Below are 19,776 nucleotides of genomic sequence, written 5' to 3' on the forward strand. Positions count from 1 at the left end.
CTGAATGGCCGCTCAGCAAGGAAGAAGCCACTGCTCCAAAACCGCCATAAAAAAGCCAGACTACGGTTTGCAACTGCACATGGGGACAAAGATTGTACTTTTTGGAGAAATGGCCTCTGGTCTGATGAAACAAATATATAACTGTTTGGCCATAATGACCATCGTTTAGAGGAAAAGGGGGAGGCTTGGAAGCCGAAGAACACCATCCCAACCGTGAAGCACGGGGGTGGCAGCATCATGTTGTGGGAGTGCTTTGCTGCAGGAGGGACTGGTGCACTTCACAAAATAGATGGCATCATGAGGTAGGAAAATTATGTGGATATATTGAAGCAACATCTCAAGACATCAGTCAGGAAGTTAAAGCTTGGTTGCAAATGGGTCTTCCAAATGGACAATGAACCCAAGCATACTTCCAAAGTTGTGGCAAAATGGCTTAAGGACAAAGTCAAGGTATTGGAGTGGCCATCACAAAGCCCTGACCTCAATCCTATAGACAATTTGTGGGCAGAACTGAAAAAGCATGTGCGAGCAAGGAGGCCTACAAACCTGACTCAGTTACACCAGCTCTGTCAGGAGGAATGGGCCAAATTCACCCAACTTATTGTGGGAAGCTTGTGGAAGGCTACCCGAAACATTTTACCCAAGTTAAACAATTTCAAGGCAATGCTACCAAATACTAATTGAGTGTATGTAATCTTCTGACCCACTGAGATTGTGATGAAAAAAATAAAAGCTGAAATAAATCATTCTCTCTACTATTATTCTGACATTTCATATTCTTAAAATAAAGTGGTGATCCTAACTGACCTAAGACATGGAATTTTTACTATAATTAATTGTCAGGAATTGTGAAAAACTGAGTTTAAATGTATTTGGCTAAGGTGTATGTAAACTTCCGAATTCAACTGTATGTACTGACATGTACAGTAGGCTATGTGTGACGTTTTAAATGTATATATTTCAATCCTTGACTAATAATATTCTGTACTATGTATTATGTCATGTTTCATGTGGACCTCAGGAAGAGTAGCTGCTGCTTTGGCAGCGGCTAATGGGGATCCTAATAAATACCAAATACCTAATAAATACCAAATAATGATAATAATTTGTGGGACCGACATTAGTTTCTTTACTATTTCCAGCTCGCTAATAATCACCACAATGAAAGCTAGACAGTCAGGAAGCATCTAGCATGGAGGACTATTTTTTGCAAATTGTTTACAAGGCCCTACTTCATAAACTTCTGTCTTATCTGACTTTGCTGTTGAAGTGGAGACACCTGAGTTGCCTAACCAGTTCACAGGATTGGTTAACTCTTGAAGTTCCTAACCAGTTCATAGGATTGGTTAACTCTTGAAGTTCCTAACCAGTTCACAGGATTGGTTAACTCTTGAGGTTCCTAACCAGTTCACAGGATTGGTTAACTCTTGAGGTTCCTAACCAGTTCACAGGATTGGTTAACTCTTGAAGTTCCTAACCAGTTCACAGGATTGGTTAACTCTTGAAGTTCCTAGGGTCTCCACCGAGCGACGTAAATCTACTTTTAGTTTTTTTTAATGCACCGTTTTACTGGAACAAAATTCCAAATACATTTCATCTTGATATTCTGATGCTGTTTGGGCAACTTAAAGTATTGATTGTGGACTTATTTGTGGATGAATGTAATGTTTTTTTGAGCGACTTGTGATGTTTTATTTGTGCTTAACATGACTGTGTTTTGGTATTTTAATGTCTGTATATATTCTATTGTCTGTTAAACAAGTATATTTCTTTCTAAATGACATAGCTACTACACTTCACAAAGAGAGTTGCAAACAATTATTTCACTTATCTCTTCTCAACACGTATGGCCCAGATCTTCATTGAGCATCTGTTCTGTTCATTTTAGTGACCCATTTGATCATTTAGAAAAAGTGCTCATCATACAATTTGTTGGATTTTAAGATAAGTTGGGCCATTTTAAAGTAAATTTCCCACAATTCTAAACATTTAGCACGAGGCAGAGATTTTTCTTCTTCTCTTTTAAAGCTAATTTCCTGCTATTCTATGCATTCTTCCATGTCTTATGTGTGTTTATATGATACCAGGGGTCGAAGCCAGAGCGAGTAAATTTATATATATATATATATATATATATAGATAGATATACATTTTGTATTTTTGGGGGGGGGACATGCGGTCTGTATTGACCCCGTTCTGGGTCCGGATTCGGTCCGCGGTGCGCCAGTTGTGTATGGAGGGCCTAGACGATATCCCAAAAAACTAACAATACACTGAATTCATACATTTTCATTAATTTAAATTGTAAACAAAAAACCACAACACATTTTTCCAATTTGGGAGGTAAACTCACTAGTATTCAATAATTTGGAAGTATTTTGGACTGAATCAAGACATTAGAATGTACTATAGGCCACCAAAATTGAGCTTGTTCAGCATCTCGGGGGGATCCTGGCTAGCTACTTGTTCTATTTGGCTGACTACTCCATGTGCTCGTGGAAAACACTGTATTTTCATACAATAAAGTGTTCTGTGTTCCGAAGAAGCTTCTCAATAACATGGAATACAAAGTACAACACCAGAAGCAACAGACCAGGCTTAACTTGCCCGACTGCTCTGTTGACAATTGCCCCGGACAATAATGCAAACCTTACTGCCAATCTCTGTGATATCAAATGGAATACTGCACCGACAGACAGACAGAGACAGAGACAGAGACAGAGACAGACCAGGGGAGTATACAGGAAATTCAGTTTCTCTTTATTATAGTGGTGGAGCTTCTGCCATCAACATTCTGCAGAGGTATCTTCCTTTTTTTAACAAGACATTTTTGAAATTTCAACAAAACATCAGCAAACAAGGAAGGTACATGAATAATATGATTGAAATCGTATCAGATGATTGGTCTGGAACAGAGTCAATAGACACAGGATACCAAAAAAATAAAAGCCCATTCAAGGATGATCTTAGGATCCAAAGCTACAAGAAAATACATGTTCATTTGTATAAATCATGAAGCAGTTATGTCTGGGAAAAAAGTATGACATTTATCAACTATATGAGTAGCTATTTTATTACTAATCTGCCATTTGACCAAGGGAGTTTTTTTTAATAAAGACCAAATCAATTACAATACTCTGTTGATGGACAGATCAATTGGACACACAGGAAGTTGGCTGCTTTTGTATTGGTGTTTTGACCAGACCTGTGTTCACACACACTATTCGAACTCAAATACTTGATTGAACTTGTTGTAACGGAAGTATTAGAAAAGTCCCAAACGTATTTTTTTTTTTAAAAGCCCACCTGGCAGGCTTAAGCAAACGCTGAAAGAATCTGAAGGATTTCGATTAGTATTTGAACCCAGGTCTGGTTTTGATTCCATGTTGTACGGGCGGCGTCAGGAGTCAGGACCTTAGACCTCTTTCCCCTCCAGTTTTTTAACGACTCCTCTCCCTCCCAGTTTATCGATGAAGACAGAGCTGTCTTTGGCGTCGGACATGTCGTTCACCTGCCACTCAAACTTCAGACCTGTGAAACACACGAGAACACAGCCAGTCAGTCAATTTCTCTTTTTTTTTTTTTTTTAAGGGAATCCCACTCCTCACATTTTTTAGTTTCGGCTTAATTGGAGATTAAAAATAGAGGAGAGTGATGCTGAAATATCAGTGGGCTGGATTCGTAACCCATACTGCAGCGGTGTGTCTGTTCTGGAGGACCTGGCTTAGACTACTAGACCACCTCAGGCCATTTGTCATTTCTGTGTCATTCATCAGGCTACTGTCCGCTAGAATCCGCACTTGAAACACTTGAAACAATAACAAAGGGGTAACCCCGCCTCTGTTTTGGTAAAAGCCATGGAGAAATGTAACCACTCAAATTCTAACCATACATGATATCAAAATGATAGTTTTATTCATGTTTTGAAGCTATACATGGTTTGTTTACATTTACGTTGTTGACAAACATTGGAGTAAAGCAAAGATATTTTTTAGGGGTCTGATGGGATATGACCAGTGGCATGTCCAGGTGGTGGCCCGGGGTGGGGTCCCCCTGGAATCTGATTGGCCACTCCAGTGCCCACCCCCCCCACGGAAATTCTGAGATCTGATAGGTTGTCTCTAAATATATTGATCATTTTGACCAAGAAGCGTAGCGACAGCAAGACTTATCCATCTCCCCGTAGAGTGCCCCTCTGTCTTAGTATGTGCGGCCTACGTATCCGTCGTTATTATTTTGGGCCAGACAGCATCAGATCCACGGGCCACAGACACTAAGACAGAGGGAGGCCATTTGCCTCGTTCGAATGCTTTCTCTGGTGAAATAGATCCTGCCTCTTGAGAATTGAAGGAAAATTATGAAACACGGATGCGACGTTATTATAATTGTATTGTAATTGTTTTGGTGGTGGAAGCCCGGTTTCCCTTGGCATTCATGAATACACACCACTTTGTAGGCTGAATGTCATTATAGATAGTGTTTGTAAATCATGTCCTTTTCCATTGAAATGACGGGTGCACTGTTCGGATGCTGGACTGTTCAGATGCTGGACTGTTCAGATGCTGGACTGTTCAGATGCTGGACTGTTCGGATGCTGGACTGTTCGGATGCTGGACTGTTCAGATGCTGGACTGTTCAGATGCTGGACTGTTCAGATGCTGGACTGTTCGGATGCTGGACTTCTGCAGATGCTGGACTTCTGCAGATGCTGGACTTCTGCAGATAACCTACTTAACCTACTTTTGAAGTGATTTGTTTTTCACAATCAGATGAAAACTTCATGACTGGTTGTGTTTGTGACACATTCAAAGTTCAAAACATTTACACATCTTTACTATAAAAGCCAATACATTTTTACATAGGAGGTCCCCCTTAAAAACATAGAGACCCACAAATATATCACAGTATAATTCGCACTCTGAATGGCACTTTCAAGTGAATTTACCGAATGCAAACCCTGTAACAAGACTTTTGGAATTGATTTATGATTGACTTGAACAGGGAAATGTACCAAACCTAATCTGAAGAATTTCATGTGTTGAACCATTCTAATAATATAGGGGGGGAAAATCCACCTTGCATCGATTAAGGTTCAAAATGTTCTGGTCCCCCTGAACTGGGTCTGTACCCCACCTTGTCCACCCCATTCAAAATGTTCTGGTCCCCCTGAACTGGGTCTGTACCCCACCTTGTCCACCCCATTCAAAATGTTCTGGTCCCCCTGAACTGGGTCTGTACCCCACCTTGTCCACCCCATTCAAAATGTTCTGGTCCCCCTGAACTGGGTCTGTACCCCACCTTGTCCACCCCATTCAAAATGTTCTGGCCCCACTGAACTGGGTCTGTACCCCACCTTGTCCACCCCATTCAAAATGTTCTGGCCCCACTGAACTGGGTCTGTACCCCACCTTGTCCACCCCATTCAAAATGTTCTGGCCCCACTGAACTGGGTCTGTACCCCACCTTGTCCACCCCATTCAAAATGTTCTGGCCCCACTGAACTGGGTCTGTACCCCACCTTGTCCACCCCATTCAAAATGTTCTGGTCCCCCTGAACTGGGTCTGTACCCCACCTTGTCCACCCTATTCAAAATGTTCTAGCCCCACTGAACTGGGTCTGTACCCCACCTTGTCCACCCCATTCAAAATGTTCTGGTCCCCCTGAACTGGGTCTGTACTCCACCTTGGCCACCCCATTCAAAATGTTCTGGTCCCCCTGAACTGGGTCTGTACCCCGTCTTGGCCACCCCATTCAAAATGTTCTGGACACACTACTTTGAACGACAGTTGAACTAAGCTCATGACGTATTTAGACATTAGATTTTTCAAGAATCAATATAATCAATAATGATTCATCTATAAATCCCAAAATGGATGTAGCAAACTGCCGATTCTAGCATGCAATAGGCGGCGTTTGAAAATGAGAGTATCTTATTGGACAAGTCCATGTAATCTCTCCCTGTTTCAGTCCATTTTATTCTATTTGGTACCTAATGAACATATCCCCCCCCCCCTGATGCTGGAAAGGTGATTGGATGAAAGTGTTAAAGCAGAACTGAGCCTACCCAAACTCTTACCTTGGAACTTTGCTTTAATGTATTGCTTTGAGCTGGCGTATTTCATTTTCTTTTTGATAGTTGAGTGTTCTGGAGCCCTGCAATTCAAACAGAAAAATATTACATTTAGAAAGGACTCCCAAACATTCTGCCTTGAGTCAATGTCCAAATCCTCTCTCTCACTCCCTCCACTCAAAATGGCTGACATGGTAGTGTTATGTACGGTGTAGAGTACATGTCCTTTTATTTCTATTTCCACCTATCACCTTCCTTGTGGCCGTACTTGCTCTCCCAGGAACGTCGTAAAGGGTTAGTTATTCTAATGTAGTTATTCTAACTCTTTAAACCCATGCTATTAGAACTCTTTAAACCCGTGCTATTAGAACTATTTAAACCCATGCTATTCGAACTCTTTAAACCCATGCTATTAGAACTCTTTAAACCCGTGCTATTAGAACTCTTTAAACCCGTGCTATTCGAACTCTTTAAACCCGTGCTATTAGAACTCTTTAAACCCATGCTATTAGAACTCTTTAAACCCGTGCTATTAGAACTCTTTAAACCCATGCTATTCGAACTCTTTAAACCCATGCTATTAGAACTCTTTAAACCCGTGCTATTAGAACTCTTTAAACCCGTGCTATTCGAACTCTTTAAACCCATGCTATTAGAACTCTTTAAACCCGTGCTATTAGAACTCTTTAAACCCATGCTATTCGAACTCTTTAAACCCATGCTATTCGAACTCTTTAAACCCGTGCTATTCGAACTCTTTAAACCCGTGCTATTCGAACTCTTTAAACCCATGCTATTAGAACTCTTTAAACCCGTGCTATTAGAACTCTTTAAACCCGTGCTATTCGAACTCTTTAAACCCATGCTATTCGAACTCTTTAAACCCATGCTATTAGAACTCTTTAAACCCGTGCTATTAGAACTCTTTAAACCCGTGCTATTAGAACTCTTTAAACCCGTGCTATTAGAACTCTTTAAACCCGTGCTATTCGAACTCTTTAAACCCATGCTATTCGAACTCTTTAAACCCATGCTATTAGAACTCTTTAAACCCGTGCTATTAGAACTCTTTAAACCCATGCTATTAGAACTCTTTAAACCCGTGCTATTCTAACTCTATGGTCCAACGTACCACATGATGAAGACCAGGTCCTCTTTGGGGCTGTCCTTGCTCTCCCAGGAACAGTCGTACAGGGCATAGCGGCAGTCCTCCGTCGGCATCATGTTGACGATCTTCCTGAACACGTCCTCCTCCCCATTCAGGTCCTTGACCTTCATTGATCGGTAATTGATTAATTAACAGCAATTATATAGTGTTTAAAAAATATATTTTTATCTAGATGCTCATGTTACAACCCCTAATAGTAATAAAAGTAAGGAAAGCTTGGACATTGTGGTTTCTGTATTTGAATGCATTTACGTGACATGATTCTATGGCAACCACGTTAGCTCCCAATTACATTATAAAACGTTCAGAGTTTTAAACAATGCTATGTGTATGTGAATGTCTAGAATAAGATAACAAATTAGATATTTAGGACACAAGCCCTTAAATTCTTTCTTGGACCTTCTTCTACATTTAAATTTTTTGGGAGAAAGAAGCGAGGAGAGAGGATGCAAGGAATTGAGGAAAGATACATTTAAGAAAAGCTTAGAATGCCTAACTATGCGGTCCTCTGGATCTGAGTTGGTAGAGCACGGGGCGTGCAATGCCTGGACAGTGAGTTCGATTCCCGGGACCACCCATACGTTAAAAAAAATGATGCTTTGTATAAAAAAAGTGTCTGCTAAATGACATATATTATTATATGGCTCCTCTGACCTTCAGGCATTTGTCCTTGTCCACGATGATACATTTCCCGTCGTCGCTGATCTTGAAGAGCACCAGCTTCAGCTGCTCCTGCTTGTCAGCCCCCTGGAGGCGAACTCTGATCTTGTCAAATGTGTGAACGACATCATCGTGGACCGCTATTCCAGAGGCCTGGTCACAAAGGAGAGAAGAAGAAGAAGAATACAACGGTCACAAAGGAGAGAAGAAGAATACAACGGTCACAAAGGAGAGAAGAAGAATACAACGGTCACAAAGGAGAGAAGAAGAATACAACGGTCACAAATGAGAGAAGAAGAATACAACAGTCACAAAGAAGAGAAGAAGAAGAAGAAGACGACAACGGTCACAAAGGAGAGAAGAAGAAGAAGACGACAACGGTCACAAAGAAGAGAAGAAGAAGAAGAATACAACGGTCACAAAGAAGAGAAGAAGAAGAAGAATACAACGGTCACAAAGAAGAGAAGAAGAAGAATACAACGGTCACAAAGGAGAGAAGAAGAATACAACGGTCACAAAGGAGAGAAGAAGAATACAACGGTCACAAAGGAGAGAAGAAGAATACAACGGTCACAAAGGAGAGAAGAAGAATACAACGGTCACAAAGGAGAGAAGAAGAATACAACGGTCACAAAGGAGAGAAGAAGAATACAACGGTCACAAATGAGAGAATAAGAAGAAGAATACAACGGTCACAAATGAGAGAAGAAGAAGAAGAATACAACGTCACAAATGAGAGAAGAAGAAGAAGAATACAACGTCACAAAGGAGAGAAGAAGAAGAAGAATACAACGGTCACAAAGGAGAGAAGAAGAAGAAGAATACAACGGTCACAAAGGAGAGAAGAAGAATACAACGGTCACAAAGGAGAGAAGAAGAAGAAGAATACAACGGTCACAAATGAGAGAAGAAGAAGAAGAATACAACGGTCACAAAGGAGAGAAGAAGAAGAAGAATACAACGGTCACAAAGGAGAGAAGAAGAATACAACGGTCACAAAGGAGAGAAGAAGAAGAAGAATACAACGGTCACAAAGAAGAGAAGAAGAATACAACGGTCACAAAGGAGAGAAGAAGAAGAAGAATACAACGGTCAGAAATGAGAGAAGAAGAAGAAGAATACAACGGTCACAAATGAGAGAAGAAGAATACAACGGTCACAAAGGAGAGAAGAAGAAGAAGAAGAATACAACGGTCACAAAGGAGAGAAGAAGAAGAAGAATACAACAGTCACAAAGGAGAGAAGAAGAATACAACGGTCACAAAGGAGAGAAGAAGAATACAACGGTCGCAAAGAAGAGAAGAAGAAGAAGAAGAAGACAACGGTCACAAAGGAGAGAAGAAGAATACAACGGTCACAAAGGAGAGAAGAAGAATACAACGGTCACAAAGAAGAGAAGAAGAAGAAGAAGAATACAACAGTCACAAAGGAGAGAAGAAGAATACAACGGTCACAAAGGAGAGAAGAAGAATACAACGGTCACAAAGAAGAGAAGAAGAAGAAGAAGAATACAACGGTCACAAAGGAGAGAAGAAGAACAAGAATACAACAGTCACAAAGGAGAGAAGAAGAATACAACGGTCACAAAGGAGAGAAGAAGAATACAACGGTCACAAAGGAGAGAAGAAGAATACAACGGTCACAAAGGAGAGAAGAAGAATACAACGGTCACAAAGGAGAGAAGAAGAATACAACGGTCACAAAGGAGAGAAGAAGAATACAACGGTCACAAAGAAGAGAAGAAGAAGAAGAAGACGACAACGGTCACAAAGGAGAGAAGAAGAATACAACGGTCACAAAGGAGAGAAGAAGAATACAACGGTCACAAAGGAGAGAAGAAGAATACAATGGTCACAAAGAAGAGAAGAAGAAGAAGACAACGGTCACAAAGGAGAGAAGAAGAAGAAGAATACAACGGTCACAAAGGAGAGAAGAAGAATACAACGGTCACAAAGGAGAGAAGAAGAAGAAGAATACAACGGTCACAAAGAAGAGAAGAAGAAGAAGAATACAACGGTCACAAAGGAGAGAAGAAGAAGAAGAATACAACGGTCACAAAGGAGAGAAGAAGAAGAAGAATACAACGGTCACAAAGGAGAGAAGAAGAATACAACGGTCACAAAGGAGAGAAGAAGAATACAACGGTCACAAAGGAGAGAAGAAGAATACAACGGTCACAAAGGAGAGAAGAAGAATACAACGGTCACAAAGGATAGAAGAAGAATACAACGGTCACAAAGAAGAGAAGAAGAATACAACGGTCACAAAGGAGAGAAGAAGAAGAAGAATACAACGGTCACAAAGGAGAGAAGAAGAAGAAGAAGAATACAACGGTCACAAAGGAGAGAAGAAGAAGAAGAATACAACGGTCACAAAGGAGAGAAGAAGAATACAACGGTCACAAAGGAGAGAAGAAGAATACAACGGTCACAAAGGAGAGAAGAAGAATACAACGGTCACAAAGGAGAGAAGAAGAATACAACGGTCACAAAGGAGAGAAGAAGAATAATACGGTCACAAAGGAGAGAAGAAGAAGAAGAATACAACGGTCACAAAGCAGAGAAGAAGAAGAAGAATACAACGGTCACAAAGAAGAGAAGAAGAAGAAGACAACGGTCACAAAGGAGAGAAGAAGAATACAACGGTCACAAAGGAGAGAAGAAGAATACAACGGTCACAAAGGAGAGAAGAAGAATACAACGGTCACAAAGGAGAGAAGAAGAAGAAGAAGAATACGGTCACAAAGGAGAGAAGAAGAATACAACGGTCACAAAGGAGAGAAGAAGAATACAACGGTCACAAAGGAGAGAAGAAGAATACAACGGTCACAAAGGAGAGAAGAAGAATACAACGGTCACAAAGGAGAGAAGAAGAATACAACGGTCACAAAGGAGAGAAGAAGAATACAACGGTCACAAAGGATAGAAGAAGAATACAACGGTCACAAAGAAGAGAAGAAGAATACAACGGTCACAAAGGAGAGAAGAAGAAGAAGAATACAACGGTCACAAAGGAGAGAAGAAGAAGAAGAAGAAGAATACAACGGTCACAAAGGAGAGAAGAAGAAGAAGAATACAACGGTCACAAAGGAGAGAAGAAGAATACAACGGTCACAAAGGAGAGAAGAAGAATACAACGGTCACAAAGGAGAGAAGAAGAATACAACGGTCACAAAGGAGAGAAGAAGAATACAACGGTCACAAAGAAGAGAAGAAGAAGAAGAAGAAGAAGACAACGGTCACAAAGGAGAGAAGAAGAATACAACGGTCACAAAGAGAGAAGAAGAAGAAGAAGAATACAACGGTCACAAAGGAGAGAAGAAGAACAAGAATACAACAGTCACAAAGGAGAGAAGAAGAATACAACGGTCACAAAGGAGAGAAGAAGAATACAACGGTCACAAAGGAGAGAAGAAGAAGAAGAAGAATACAACGGTCACAAAGGAGAGAAGAACAACAAGAATACAACAGTCACAAAGGAGAGAAGAAGAATACAACGGTCACAAAGGAGAGAAGAAGAATACAACGGTCACAAAGGAGAGAAGAAGAATACAACGGTCACAAAGGAGAGAAGAAGAATACAACGGTCACAAAGAAGAGAAGAAGAAGAAGAAGACGACAACGGTCACAAAGGAGAGAAGAAGAATACAACGGTCACAAAGGAGAGAAGAAGAAGACAACGGTCACAAAGGAGAGAAGAAGAAGAAGAAGAATACAACGGTCACAAAGGAGAGAAGAAGAAGAAGAATACAACGGTCACAAAGGAGAGAAGAAGAAGAAGAATACAACGGTCACAAAGGAGAGAAGAAGAAGAAGAATACAACGGTCACAAAGGAGAGAAGAAGAAGAAGAATACAACGGTCACAAAGGAGAGAAGAAGAAGAAGAATACAACGGTCACAAAGGAGAGAAGAAGAATACAACGGTCACAAAGGAGAGAAGAAGAATACAACGGTCACAAAGGATAGAAGAAGAATACAACGGTCACAAAGGATAGAAGAAGAATACAACGGTCACAAAGAAGAGAAGAAGAATACAACGGTCACAAAGGAGAGAAGAAGAAGAAGAATACAACAGTCACAAAGGAGAGAAGAAGAAGAAGAAGAATACAACGGTCACAAAGGAGAGAAGAAGAAGAAGAATACAACGGTCACAAAGAAGAGAAGAAGAAGAAGAAGAATACGGTCACAAAGGAGAGAAGAAGAATACAACGGTCACAAAGGAGAGAAGAAGAATACAACGGTCACAAAGGAGAGAAGAAGAATACAACGGTCACAAAGGAGAGAAGAAGAATAATACGGTCACAAAGGAGAGAAGAAGAAGAAGAATACAACGGTCACAAAGCAGAGAAGAAGAAGAAGAATACAACGGTCACAAAGCAGAGAAGAAGAAGAAGAAGACAACGGTCACAAAGGAGAGAAGAAGAAGAAGAAGACAACGGTCACAAAGGAGAGAAGAAGAATACAACGGTCACAAAGGAGAGAAGAAGAATACAACGGTCACAAAGGAGAGAAGAAGAATACAACGGTCACAAAGGAGAGAAGAAGAAGAAGAAGAATACGGTCACAAAGGAGAGAAGAAGAATACAACGGTCACAAAGGAGAGAAGAAGAATACAACGGTCACAAAGGAGAGAAGAAGAATAATACGGTCACAAAGGAGAGAAGAAGAAGAAGAATACAACGGTCACAAAGCAGAGAAGAAGAAGAAGAATACAACGGTCACAAAGAAGAGAAGAAGAAGAAGAAGACAACGGTCACAAAGGAGAGAAGAAGAAGAAGAAGACAACGGTCACAAAGGAGAGAAGAAGAATACAACGGTCACAAAGGAGAGAAGAAGAATACAACGGTCACAAAGGAGAGAAGAAGAATAATACGGTCACAAAGGAGAGAAGAAGAATACAACGGTCACAAAGGAGAGAAGAAGAAGAAGAATACAATGGTCACAAAGGAGAGAAGAAGAAGAAGAATACAACGGTCACAAAGGAGAGAAGAAGAATACAACGGTCACAAAGGAGAGAAGAAGAAGAAGAATACAATGGTCACAAAGGAGAGAAGAAGAACAAGAATACAACAGTCACAAAGAAGAGAAGAAGAATACAAGGGTCACAAAGGAGAGAAGAAGAATACAACGGTCACAAAGGAGAGAAGAAGAATACAACGGTCACAAAGGAGAGAAGAAGAATACAACGGTCACAAAGAAGAGAAGAAGAAGAAGAAGACGACAACGGTCACAAAGGAGAGAAGAAGAATACAACGGTCACAAAGGAGAGAAGAAGAATACAACGGTCACAAAGGAGAGAAGAAGAATACAATGGTCACAAAGAAGAGAAGAAGAAGAAGAAGAAGACAACGGTCACAAAGGAGAGAAGAAGAAGAAGAATACAACGGTCACAAAGGAGAGAAGAAGAATACAACGGTCACAAAGGAGAGAAGAAGAAGAAGAATACAACGGTCACAAAGAAGAGAAGAAGAAGAAGAATACAACGGTCACAAAGGAGAGAAGAAGAAGAAGAATACAACGGTCACAAAGGAGAGAAGAAGAAGAAGAATACAACAGTCACAAAGGAGAGAAGAAGAAGAAGAATACAACGGTCACAAAGGAGAGAAGAAGAATACAACGGTCACAAAGGAGAGAAGAAGAATACAACGGTCACAAAGGATAGAAGAAGAATACAACGGTCACAAAGAAGAGAAGAAGAATACAACGGTCACAAAGGAGAGAAGAAGAAGAAGAATACAACGGTCACAAAGGAGAGAAGAAGAAGAAGAAGAATACAACGGTCACAAAGGAGAGAAGAAGAAGAAGAATACAACGGTCACAAAGAAGAGAAGAAGAAGAAGAAGAATACGGTCACAAAGGAGAGAAGAAGAATACAACGGTCACAAAGGAGAGAAGAAGAATACAACGGTCACAAAGGAGAGAAGAAGAATACAACGGTCACAAAGGAGAGAAGAAGAATAATACGGTCACAAAGGAGAGAAGAAGAAGAAGAATACAACGGTCACAAAGCAGAGAAGAAGAAGAAGAATACAACGGTCACAAAGAAGAGAAGAAGAAGAAGACAACGGTCACAAAGGAGAGAAGAAGAAGAAGAAGACAACGGTCACAAAGGAGAGAAGAAGAATACAACGGTCACAAAGGAGAGAAGAAGAATACAACGGTCACAAAGGAGAGAAGAAGAAGAAGAAGAATACGGTCACAAAGGAGAGAAGAAGAATACAACGGTCACAAAGGAGAGAAGAAGAATACAACGGTCACAAAGGAGAGAAGAAGAATAATACGGTCACAAAGGAGAGAAGAAGAAGAAGAATACAACGGTCACAAAGCAGAGAAGAAGAAGAAGAATACAACGGTCACAAAGAAGAGAAGAAGAAGAAGAAGACAACGGTCACAAAGGAGAGAAGAAGAAGAAGAAGACAACGGTCACAAAGGAGAGAAGAAGAATACAACGGTCACAAAGGAGAGAAGAAGAATACAACGGTCACAAAGGAGAGAAGAAGAATAATACGGTCACAAAGGAGAGAAGAAGAAGAAGAATACAACAGTCACAAAGAAGAGAAGAAGAATACAACGGTTACAAAGGAGAGAAGAAGAAGAAGAATACAACGGTCACAAAGGAGAGAAGAAGAATACAACGGTCACAAAGGAGAGAAGAAGAAGAAGAAGACAACGGTCACAAAGGAGAGAAGAAGAAGAAGAAGACAACGGTCACAAAGGAGAGAAGAAGAAGACAACGGTCACAAAGGAGAGAAGAAGAAGACAACGGTCACAAAGGAGAGAAGAAGAATACAACGGTCACAAAGGAGAGAAGAAGAATACAACGGTCACAAAGGAGAGAAGAAGAAGAAGAATACAACGGTCACAAAGGAGAGAAGAAGAATACAACGGTCACAAAGGAGAGAAGAAGAATACAACGGTCACAAAGGAGAGAAGAAGAATACAACGGTCACAAAGGAGAGAAGAAGAAGAAGAATACAACGGTCACAAAGAAGAGAAGAAGAGTCAGAGGATTGTGGATCTCCCGTCAGGCTACCGATTGCTCAGCGTGCTGTTGATGTCTGACTGACAACAAATTTCACTCGATTCTACATTTTAAAAAATCGGATTGCTCTGCTTCTCAAGTACTCTCAGCCGACTACCGTTATTGGTGTGTTGTAGCCTTAGGATAACGGTGCTGGTTCAGGTGAAGCCTGGCTGTGACTCTGTATAGTGTCCCTCTGAGTGGTGGAGGCTTCAGTCTGTCACAGACAGACTGGAACAAGGCAGCACTAGATTCTAAATCTGAACATTGTCCTAAAGTAGGATTTGACAATGAGGATAATACAATACATGAGGTATAGAGAGAGAAATACATGGGGTATAGAGAGAGAAATACATGGGGTATAGAGAGAGAAATACATGGGGTACAGACAGAGGAAATAGACCTCATTCTAATAGTTCAGGATACATGGGGTACAGAGAGAGGAAATAGACCTCATTCTAATAGTTCAGGATACATGGGGTACAGAGAGAGGAAATAGACCTCATTCTAATAGTTCAGGATACATGGGGTACAGACAGAGGAAATAGACCTCATTCTAATAGTTCAGGATACATGGGGTACAGAGAGAGGAAATAGACCTCATTCTAATAGTTCAGGATACATTGGGTACAGACAGAGGAAATAGACCTCATTCTAATAGTTCAGGATACATGGGGTACAGAGAGAGGAAATAGACCTCATTCTAATAGTTCAGGATACATGGGGTACAGACAGAGGAAATAGACCTCATTCTAATAGTTCAGGATACATGGGGTACAGAGAGAGGAAATATACCTCATTCTAATAGTTCAGGATACATGGGGTACAGAGAGAGGAAATAGACCTCATTCTAATAGTTCAGGATACATTGGGTACAGAGAGAGGAAATAGACCTCATTCTAATAGTTCAGGATACATGGGGTACAGAGAGAGGAAATAGACCTCATTCTAATAGTTCAGGATACATGGGGTACAGAGAGAGGAAATAGACCTCATTCTAATAGTTCAGGATACATGGGGTACAGACAGAGGAAATAGACCTCATTCTAATAGTTCAGGATACATGGGGTACAGAGAGAGGAAATATACCTCATTCTAATAGTTCAGGATACATGGGGTACAGACAGAGGAAATATACCTCATTCTAATAGTTCAGGATACATGGGGTACAGAGAGAGGAAATAGACCTCATTCTAATAGTTCAGGATACATGGGGTACAGAGAGAGGAAATAGACCTCATTCTAATAGTTCAGGATAAATGGAGTACAGACAGAGGAAATAGACCTCATTCTAATAGTTCAGGATACATGGGGTACAGAGAGAGGAAATAGACCTCATTCTAATAGTTCAGGATACATGGGGTACAGAGAGAGGAAATAGACCTCATTCTAATAGTTCAGGATACATGGGGTACAGAGAGAGGAAATATACCTCATTCTAATAGTTCAGGATACATGGGGTACAGAGAGAGGAAATATACCTCATTCTAATAGTTCAGGATACATGGGGTACAGACAGAGGAAATAGACCTCATTCTAATACATCAGTGTTTCGTATTGTATCTCTCTATAGGAATTAGTTCCCTTGTGAATGTTCTAGGCCTCTGTCAACCACATTCCTGGAGACGGTGGGGAACAAGTCAGGACTAGTAGCATAGCCGCCCTGGCGAAGCCTGAACACTCAGGAGGGAGCTGGTTATATAACCCATGGCATCCTATTCCCTAATAGTGCACTATTTTTAACAAGGGCCCATTAGAACGATAGTCATATTATTCTATATATAGTGCTTTACTTTCATTCAGGGCCATGTCTTGGGTTCTGTCGCAAATGGCACCCTATTCCCTATATAGTACACTACTTTAGACCAGAGCCCTATGGCACCCTATTCCCTATATAGTGCACTACTTTAGACCAGAGCCCTATGGCACCCTATTCCCTATATAGTGCACTACTTTAGACCAGAGCCCTATGGCACCTAATTCCCTATATAGTGCACTACTTTTGACCAGGGCCCATAGTACTCCAACACTAGTTGAGAGGGGACTGATATACACAACATGTTCCAACTGGTACCCTAATCCCTATATAGTGCACTACTTTTGACCAGAGCCCTATGGGACCCTATTCCCTATTATAGTGCACTACTTTAGACCAGAGCCCTAATTCGAATGCAACCTAAAACTCTTCTATTCCTTACTTCCAGAAGAATCCAAAGATATTGTAAGAAGAAACTCTTGACATTCGGATGAAGGTTAAGTAAGTTTTGATTGTAAACAACAGAAACACGTTTTTCTTCAATGAAAACAGGGAGAAAAAAAATCAGACCACTAACTTTGGAGGTTGTGAATGTGCCAAAAGAGACAAAGATTCAGGATAGATTCCCACTGAGGTTACAAGTTATGTCCTTACAATTATCCGTGTAGTATCGGGGGAATACTCGACCGGAGAGAGAGGTATACTGTCCATTTTGAAGTTATTTTAAAACCTTTTCTCTCTCAGTTTCATACATAGCACATGTCCTAATCTCTAACCCCACAAAATATATTACAATACTGAGAATTTGTTGGCTTAGAGAAGAAGAAAAAACATCCGTGCAGAAAAAACCTCCAACACTCACCATTTTTTACTGCAGTTGTGTGAAGAAAGTAGACAGGAAAGGATAGCTGATGGGTGTGTAGCAGTGCTGTCTGGTCTGTAGCAGCGCTGTCTGGTCCGGAAAAAGAAAAAAGCAGGTAGGACAAGTGGGAGCTTTGGTTACAGTCAGCTAGCTACCTACCCTTTCACCTCTAATGTCTGATGTAGCCCGAGGCTATACTAGTTTCCACCATTGTTAAAACAAGTTTATTAAATGTTAAGAAAACTTTTTTTTTAACTCTTTGTTGTTGTTCATTTTAACTTAGCTATTAGGTTTATAAACACTCTATCACTTTATACGTATATAAAGTCATTTAAATTACCTTAATAGGTAATAATTACACAGGTGAGTGGGAGCCAATGTTGGCTGGTGGGTGGAGTTGGGGAATAAACACGCCTTATATGGAGAACCAATGAGGCGACATTAACGTGACTAAAGTTTGAAAGACATTTGGCAGAGGAGCAGAGAAGGAGTGGTTATCTCTCCCTCTCCATTGTGGGAATATAAACTGTCTGATAGCTCAACAACAATCAGTCACAAGAAGAGTCTTTAATATACATATCACATACCAGGAGGGGTGACATCTTTATACGGTACCTTCATCTTCTGTTTCTGAGATACTGGGTTTGACTTGGACTCTGTCCCCAATGGTACCCTACACCCTGATCTATGGCCACTGGTCAACAGTACGTCCCCAATGGTACCTTACACCCTGCTCTATGGCCACTGGCCAACAGCACGTCCCCAATGGTACCTTACACCCTGCTCTATGGCCACTGGTCAACAGTACGTCCCCAATGGTACCTTACACCCTGATCTATGGGCACTGGTCAACAGTATGTCCCAAATGGTACCCTACACCCTGCTCTATGGGCACTGGTCAACAGTATGTCCCAAATGGTACCCTACACCCTGATCTATGGCCACTGGCCAACAGCACGTCCCCAATGGGACCCTACACCCTGCTCTATGGGCACTGGTAGTGCACTATAGAGAATAGGACTGCCATTTGCGATGCAGGCTTGATGTAATGGTACGGGTGTAGTTAGTTTGCTGAAGATGATATGTGGTACGGGTGTAGTTAGTTTGCTGACGAGGACATGTGGTAAGGGTGTAGTTAGTTTGCTGACGAGGACATGTGGTAAGGGTGTAGTTAGTTTGCTGACGAGGACATGTGGTACGGGTGTAGTTAGTTTGCTGACGAGGACATGTGGTAAGGGTGTAGTTAGTTTGCTGACGAGGACATGTGGTACGGGTGTAGTTAGTTTGCTGACGAGGACATGTGGTAAGGGTGTAGTTAGTTTGCTGACGAGGACATGTGGTACGGGTGTAGTTAGTTTGCTGACGAGGACATGTGGTAAGGGTGTAGTTAGTTTGCTGACGAGGACATGTGGTACGGGTGTAGTTAGTTTGCTGACGAGGACATGTGGTACGGGTGTAGTTAGTTTGCTGACGAGGACAGGTTAGAACCTGTTCTGTTAGGAGGAGGAATGTGAGCCTGTACAGTCCTGGAAAGAGGTGTGGCGTTGACAGCCTTGCCTGGTGAGAGAGAGAGGGGTGGGGGGGTGGAGGGGGTTGAGAATGTGAGTCAGAGAGAGAGAGGTGTGGTGTGACAAGATAGAGGAGGGAGAAAGAGAGAGATAGAGAGATGGGGGAGAAAGAATAGAAAGAGAGAGGGGGGGTGGAGGGGAAAGAGAATGTGAGTCAGAGAGAGAGAGAGAGGGGGGGGTGGAGGGGAAAGAGAAAGTGAGTCAGAGAGAGAGAGGTGTGGTCTGACAAGATAGAGGGGGAGAAAAAAGAGAGATAAAGAGATGGGGGGGAGAAAGAATAGAAAGAGAGAGGGAGGGATAGAGGGGGGGGAGAAAGAGGGAGGTAGAAGGGAAGAGAGAGGGTGAAGAGAGGAGGGAGAAATAGAGAGCGAAAGAGGGAGAGATAAAGATTGGGGGAGGGATAAAGATGGTGGAGAAAGAAGGAGGGGGAGGGGGAGAGACAGGGGAGAAAGAGGAGAGAGAGAGAGACAGAGAGACAGACAGAGGGAAAGAGAGAGAGAGAGAGAGAGAGAGACAGAGGGAGAGAGAGAGAGAGAGAAAGAGGGGGAGAAAGAGAGAGAGTGAGGGTGAGAGAGGAAGATAGAGTGGTCTAACAAATCATAGTGCTGCTTGGCCAGCTAATAACCTAACCACCAATCAGGTAACGTTATGGATGGACGTTCAAATCCTG

At 41.4% G+C, this 19,776-nt stretch overlaps 2 protein-coding genes across 2 annotated transcripts in view; both read right to left on the reverse strand.

Annotated features, from left to right (window-relative positions):
• Positions 1 to 2,777: 2,777 nt before the first annotated feature.
• Positions 2,778 to 17,632, reverse strand: LOC120045400 (cofilin-2-like). Its single transcript, XM_038990276.1, has 5 exons — positions 17,539 to 17,632; positions 7,894 to 8,052; positions 7,204 to 7,343; positions 6,078 to 6,154; positions 2,778 to 3,531 (listed from the first exon to the last, which is right to left on the reverse strand). Exons 1-5 carry the CDS (start codon positions 17,539 to 17,541, stop codon positions 3,416 to 3,418), a joined length of 495 nt encoding a protein of 164 aa, XP_038846204.1. The 5' UTR covers positions 17,542 to 17,632; the 3' UTR covers positions 2,778 to 3,415.
• Positions 17,633 to 18,997: 1,365 nt separating this feature from the next.
• LOC120045314 (calpain-2 catalytic subunit-like) overlaps positions 18,998 to 19,776 on the reverse strand; it is a 52,068-nt gene continuing 51,289 nt past the window's right edge. The window contains exon 23 of the mRNA XM_038990195.1: positions 18,998 to 19,095. Within this exon, the coding sequence (XP_038846123.1) occupies positions 18,998 to 19,095 (98 nt within the window). The remainder of the gene's footprint in view (positions 19,096 to 19,776) is intronic.

The sequence above is a fragment of the Salvelinus namaycush genome, chromosome 4, assembly GCF_016432855.1.
Source record: "Salvelinus namaycush isolate Seneca chromosome 4, SaNama_1.0, whole genome shotgun sequence".
Lineage (NCBI taxonomy): Eukaryota > Metazoa > Chordata > Actinopteri > Salmoniformes > Salmonidae > Salvelinus > Salvelinus namaycush.